The sequence below is a fragment of the Hibiscus syriacus genome, unplaced genomic scaffold (assembly GCF_006381635.1).
Source record: "Hibiscus syriacus cultivar Baekdansim isolate YM2019G1 unplaced genomic scaffold, ASM638163v2 tig00110332_pilon, whole genome shotgun sequence".
Lineage (NCBI taxonomy): Eukaryota > Viridiplantae > Streptophyta > Magnoliopsida > Malvales > Malvaceae > Hibiscus > Hibiscus syriacus.
Genome location: NW_024062688.1, coordinates 6,894,462 through 6,901,206, shown reverse-complemented (window position 1 = coordinate 6,901,206; position 6,745 = coordinate 6,894,462). Strand labels below are relative to the sequence as shown.

General features: G+C 34.5%; 1 protein-coding gene and 1 pseudogene across 1 annotated transcript; one reads left to right on the top strand and one right to left on the bottom strand.

The window, feature by feature from the left end:
- Positions 1 to 489: 489 nt before the first annotated feature.
- Positions 490 to 2,424, top strand: LOC120119212 (pheromone-processing carboxypeptidase KEX1-like). The gene is made up of 3 exons (XM_039139068.1): positions 490 to 692; positions 1,746 to 1,792; positions 1,907 to 2,424. The coding sequence occupies exons 2-3, from the start codon at positions 1,782 to 1,784 to the stop codon at positions 2,175 to 2,177; spliced, it is 282 nt and encodes a 93-aa protein (XP_038994999.1). The 5' UTR covers positions 490 to 692; positions 1,746 to 1,781; the 3' UTR covers positions 2,178 to 2,424.
- A 1,318-nt stretch (positions 2,425 to 3,742) lies between these two features.
- Positions 3,743 to 4,584, bottom strand: LOC120120040 (annotated as a pseudogene).
- Positions 4,585 to 6,745: the final 2,161 nt, after the last annotated feature.

The window sequence follows — 6,745 nt, the reverse complement described above, 5'->3', positions numbered from 1 at the left end:
AATCTTAGGTAAGTATAAATTCTTAAAATTATCTTCTAAAGAATCAACAATCATATAAAGTTGGATAAGTATGAGTTTTTAAAAGAATTAGATATTATAATCAATTCATTATCTTTTGTAGTTATAACTATGATTAATAAAATAAATAAATAAATTTAAAAGTTATATTTTAAACCATTATATATATACACACACGTTCATATCGTGTTAATAATTATATATATGTGTAAATATCACACAAATAATTATATATGTGTGTAAGTATATCTTTAACAACAATAGTCGACTATTAATCAATAATCTTCATCTTGAAAATTTTGATAAAAATTAAAATAATAGTGTTGAATTACTTGTGAAGGAATAGGATTCAAAATTAAAATATTTTTAAAAATAAGAGTGAAAATAATTATTTAATTAAAAATTAAGCGACTTTTTGACAATGAAATATCTATAATTATGGAATGAAAGCTGGCGTGGTTAGGGTGCAGAGTGAAAATGGAGGTGATGATATATATAAACAAGTCAAAACCCCCACCCCTATACTCGTTGATCTTCCGATTGAAACCCTCAAAACCACTCTTCCACTCACTATATGACTTCACTTTTCTCAGCCTTTGCTAATTGTTGGTAAAAGGGAGAAGCGAATTGCAAACCAAAATCCCAATGGAGATCTTCTTTGCTTCTTATTTCTGATACATTTTCTCATTTTTTTGTTCTTTTTCCTGTTTTGATGATACGCATCTTTCTTAATTAATGGGTCTTGTATTATGGATGCATTTTTTTCTACTGATTTGTGTAGTTTCTCCAATCAGTAAGCATGATTGGAGTTTTGATTAGCAACATCTCTTTGTTTTGCTTGTATATTCAATAAAATCTATGGAGTGCCTTCTCTTTTGGATTATATTCATGGACTCATAGATGATGTTTTGCATCTCATTATAAATATCTAAAAATTGACACTTTCTCCTCTTTTTGTTTGGATTAAGACTTATTTTTCATGAAAAAAAATAGTTTAAAATACTGAAAGTGCCCATGTTGTATGCATACCTTTAGCTGAAACTCACTCAAATTTGAGAAACATAAATTATATCAGCTTTACTGGTATTGCCAATTAACTTGGTCTGGCCAGCAGTTTTTTTTTTTTTACTTCGGAAAACAATCAGCTTAAGCAGACAATTGGAATTTAGAAATTATCATCCATGCTCAAAATTTTGTATCATCTCTGCAATTAATGAGGCATATGTGAGGAAGAACTGTCGAACTCTTTGAAAACCTGTTTTTTAAATGTTTAAACCAAGGTGTATATTGTGGAGGACATTCCTCAGCGAAGTCCACTGTAACCCCCAACTTCTAAGAGCTGCAACAAATCTGTGCCAACTGAGCTAATGTTCATTTGACAGTTGAGAATGATTTTAAACCTTTAGGTTTTTTGGTTATCTTTTGGCTCTCTATTTCGTCACTTATTTGTAAAGGTAGGTTTTAGCTTCGTCTCGATGATGAGATATGCTTAGAGCATTCCGGGCTTACAATCTTATTTTGACACATCATCCGGATTGTATGTCGTCCATTTGCGACCTACTTTAACTTGGTTCTTGAGCATTGTACATTGTTTTCAAGTTTGCTTGCTAATCTCCTCCATGTGTTCTCTTATGGTTTGCTCTTTTTCTTGGAAAGAATTTGTATATGCCTTATAATGTATATTATGCAATTATGTTTATGTATTTTCTTGTAAAATGATTTTCCAGATTGGATCTACTAAACCTGATGATGTGGCTATTTCTATGGATCAAAGGCAGGGATGGATTTAGTTGTTGTGTTTTGGATTTTTTGGTTGATTACCACACTTAGGATTTGTATAAATACTAAAAGAGTAATCCAATGCGTATGTACTGACTGTGTCTTGCAGTTTTCCTTTGGCTGGCCTAAGCAAAGTGCTAAAGCCTGGTTCTGAGAACAGTGATGCTGGTGAAAGTAAGGATGACAATGACAATGGTGAAAAATCAGATGATGAGTCAGAAGAAGGGAGTGATTACGACGATGATTCAGATGATGATGATGTTTATGGTGATGAAGAAAGTGATGACAACGAAGATGATGATGAATATGACGACGATGGCAATGAGGATGAATATGACGACGATGATGACGTTGATGATGAAGACGATGATGACGACTAAGACGAAAAGGGTGGAAAAGAAATTTGGTAATTCTTTTAGCATTTAATTATTTAGGGAGTCAAAATCATTATAACTGTGGAAAGATCAATTCATAGTAGCAAATTTTTAGCTTTGGTTTCATTTACTATATTCATACAATGGACAAGTGGAAGTTGAAACATGAAAAAAAAACATTCTAGGGATGGCGTGTTCCGATCAGGTTCGTCATTACTGTTCACTTGTGAATGATACATTGTTAATTGTTAAAGCCATATTTCTGATTGTTAATTAATGACTTATTAAAAAGTAATGAAAGAGATTCAGATTCAGTGGGAGAAAGAAAGCATTGTGCGGTTAACGAGGGGTGAAAGCCACTTTTTGAATTCAAACAGCTGGCATCAATGGAATATTACATGGTCTGGTTTGATCCTCTTAAACCATATTTATCTATCTTGCTGGTGTTTGAGTTCAAATATGCATTTTTTTAAGAGATACTGAGGTCCAGCAAATTAGTGAAAGAAATATCTTTGCAAAAAAAAAAAGTTTTGATATCAAATTTTGTGGGATCATAAAAGATCAGGTATAGTAGCATCTAAGATTGTAATGTTGCTTTCAAGAGCTAATTGTTTGTTGCGATTTTTAAACGAGTCGTAAGTGTACTAGCTCGGTTGTGGCATGTAATGCTTCTAAATGATTCCTGGTGGTTGCAGTTTGAAAGGATATAATATCCTTGGTTTAGTTAGTCAAAAGGTTCGATTATGGATAATAGATTACAACTTTATGTGTATATGTAGCGTGGTCCTAGTAACCATTAGAACACCTGCTCCTCTGTCGTTAAAGTTCATCGAAATTTAAAATCCATGAACACCTTTTACCCGAACCTTAAAAAGGTTCCAAGTAGGACTGGTCCCATTTGATGCTGGGTGGTATCCAAGGCCATACCTTGCTTCACTTTAAAACGCCATGTAACTATGAAACTCTGTATCACAAAAACTTCTTTATGAAGTAAGTTTGCAGTAATCATGAGGTGTGACGCGTACGCCCCTCAATCATATGGTCGGAGATCCAATCCTCTCTTGTAAATATGGAGTATCTTTTATGATTTACTTGTTTGAAGAACATTATTGATAAAAGAAATTAGTAATCGGCAATAAAGATGAAGCTTAAACTCTAATTCTAAATCTCATTTAGCCAATGAATATAAAGTTCAACAGTTTTCTTCCAATGATGTGACTCTCATTTGCCAATAAAAGAGATGTGGATGCAATCACCAATACAAGTGGAGTAAAGGGTTGTGCTTATTGGTCTTCCGGTTCTGGTGGTTATATAGGAGAAATCTGATTTTAGCTTCAAACAAATAGCATGTCTGCATGTGCCTCCTTTGTTGGGCAAATCGTCTTTCTTTCTATATAGTTTATACGAAAATCAATTACATGCAAAATAGAATCCATGCATTCTTGTGCTATTTTTGGTATATTAAAGACTTCGCTAAATCAATTTACGATGCAGTGGAACATTATCCCTCGCCTTCTGTCGGGACTTTCTGAAACAGACAAATCCCTCCGGCCCACACTTGTTGTACTATGTCATTGACTGCTACCCGAATCACACACTTTGAAGATAACTGAGACCAGAAAGAAATTAATGACATTAATTAAGCAACTTACAGCTCCTGATAGTTCCATCTTAATTCGAAGCCTCACGTTGAGCTTTCTGGTATTGATTTGCTTTAGGACTAAAAGCAGACAAGAAGGCAACAAAGTCCTTAAAGTTGAAGCCATCCACCATCTCAACCACCCTCTGTAAATCCAACACATTCATCAAATCAAACCCAATAGTCTAAAATTGAAGACATTTTCAAGTCAATAAGTGTACCTTAAAGACAGGATTCATTGCAAATTCTGGCACTGATAACATCTCATCACTTGATATGCATCCATTTCCATCTAACTCGCAAAACCTTTGGTACAAACCAACAATTTCTTCCCCCGAGACTGCAAAACAACCAAATTAAAAGGACCGGTCGAGTCAATCTATTATGTTGTAAACAACCTACATAGATAATTGCAATACTCTTACTTCTTCAATTTCATATTGAGTTAGCATTGATGAAGTATTTCCCATTGGGTTTCTCTTCTAAAATCTGCAAATTTTTAAGCAAACAAGAAAACAAAAATCAACTAATCATTATCCACAAGACTTGTATTGTTTGGTTCAAGAGAAACAGTAGGAAACTATAAGAAAATCAAAACACATGCAGCCAAGATGCTTATCCAACAGAGGTTTGATGCAAGCAGAAACAATTCGGCATAGAACAAAAGAGGCTTACGGTGCTTTCTAAGCAACCAAACAGAAAACCCAGAGAAGGAAAAGAGAAAGCTAAAGCTGGAAGATGGTTGGAGAGAAGGAAAGAAAAAAGATATAGAGACGCCGCCGCTTAAAAACGTTGTAAACATCGAGATTCATATATAAAACATATTGAAGACAACAGAACTTTACGTCTCTGCATGGTACAACGTTCCACGAGGAATTCATTTTCTTTGTTGGGGCCGCAACAAATGCCATTGTTTTCATCTATTATTTTCTCTACCTGTAACCAATATAGCCATTGAACTTATTTAGTTATTTTCACTCGGTATGGCCTTTGAATTAAGAAAACAAAATTAATCTGGCCTTTTGATAAATGAAAATCAATGTTTGACCATTACAATGTTTATGTAATAGTCTATGGTAGATGCTGACATGATAGAGGGGTTTATTCGAGGGCTTCATTATTTTTTTAGGAAATTTGAGAATGATTTATTTTTAAGAAAAAATATTTAAATTTCAAATATGTAAAACATTAAAAATATAAAATATTAAAATTAAAAATACTACACATGCTATTAACATTTTAAAAAATAAAAATACCACAAATTATAAAATGATAAATTACAAATTATTAAAAAAACAACTTAAAATAAAATATTTAATATTTCCATCAGAAATCTCTCTCTCACACAGAGCTTACTATTATCTTTTTAGTTGAAAAAAATATTTTTTTCCTATAAGTATGAGATTTTCTTCTGCTCAAATGTCATTGATGATAATTGAAGGAATGTTCGACGTATTTTGCGAGTTTTAAACTCGTCGAATTCTGAGAAGTATTCGGGTCTCCCGCTGGTAGTAAGGTGTAACAAAAAAAAAAAAGAGGCATTTGCATATCTACGAGATAAATTTCTTAGGCACATTCGAAGCTAGTGCATTCGAGCTCTTTCTCAAGGAAGGAAGGAGGTGTTCAAGTCGGTACTTCAAGCGATTCCTTTATTTGTCATGAACTGTTTCTTGCTACCAAGAGCTTATATGTAGAGTTTGAGAGTATCATGGTGCGGTTCTAGTGACAAAAGTCCGAGACAAAACACGGTATTCATTGTTTCTAGTAGAGAGCTTTATGTCATCTTAAAGGTAGTGGGGGTCTTGGCTTTCGAGACATAAGAAGTTTAACATTGTCACTCTTGCAAAACAAGGCTGGCCTTGTTTACTAATTCGTCACAGTTAGTGGGCAGATTTCTCGAGGCAAAGTACTTCCACGCAGGTGATTTTATGTCCTCGAGATTAGGCTCTTCGCCTTCATACATATGGCGTAATATTTGAAGCACAAACGGACTTTTGGAGAAGGATTTGGGCTGGAAGGTTGGATCGGGGAACTCTTTATCCTTCTAGAATGACTTTTGGCTGCCGATCACCAAGTCCCAACTTATAGAATCCCTACAAGATCACTCGGTTGATAAGGTGACAGACTTAATTAATGATGATTCAATGTTTTGGAGGGAGGACTTTGTTCTTAGCCCGTTTAGTGAGGAGGAGGCAAAATTCATTTTGGGAAATCCATTGTCCCGATTCAAACAGAATGATTGTCTGATTTGGTGTGGCAAGAAATCTAGGTGTATAATGTTTGTAGTGGGTATTGTTTGTTTTTGGAGGAGGGTAATGTTTCGCAAGCAATGAAAGTTGTGTTCAATCGTTTATGGGTTTGTGTGTGTCAAAGTAAAATCAAATCGCAGGTATAGCGTTTCATTTATAATTTTATCCCGACTCTGCAATGTTTATTTGCTAAGAGACTCATGAACAACCCTACATATCTAAGATATCATGCCAATATTGAATCTGAAATTCATGTTGCTAAGGATTGTGTATTAGCCCACGTTGTCTGGAATAAAATGCATTGTAATTGGAATGGGGCAGATTCCTCGTAGACTTCTCTGGTTGGTTAGAATGGCTTTTTAGTCATAACTCAACCCAAAAACATTATGAGATTTTAGTGGTGATTTGGGCATATGGTAGGCACGGAATCTTCTGTCGGGAGGAAGGAGGAAGTTGTTACCTTAATACGTATATAGTGTCGGAATTTTGCTAGTTCCAATATGAACCTCCGGGGTCCCCTAGTGGCCCCTCATGTGCGTTGGCAGGCTCCGATTGCACTATTAGTGAAGATAAATTTTGATGTTCATTTTGTTCATGCACAACAATATACGTGGTCAGGAGTAATAATCAGAGATAATAACGAATTCATAATGGGTGCTTGTAGGCTATGGGTTCTACGTGTTACC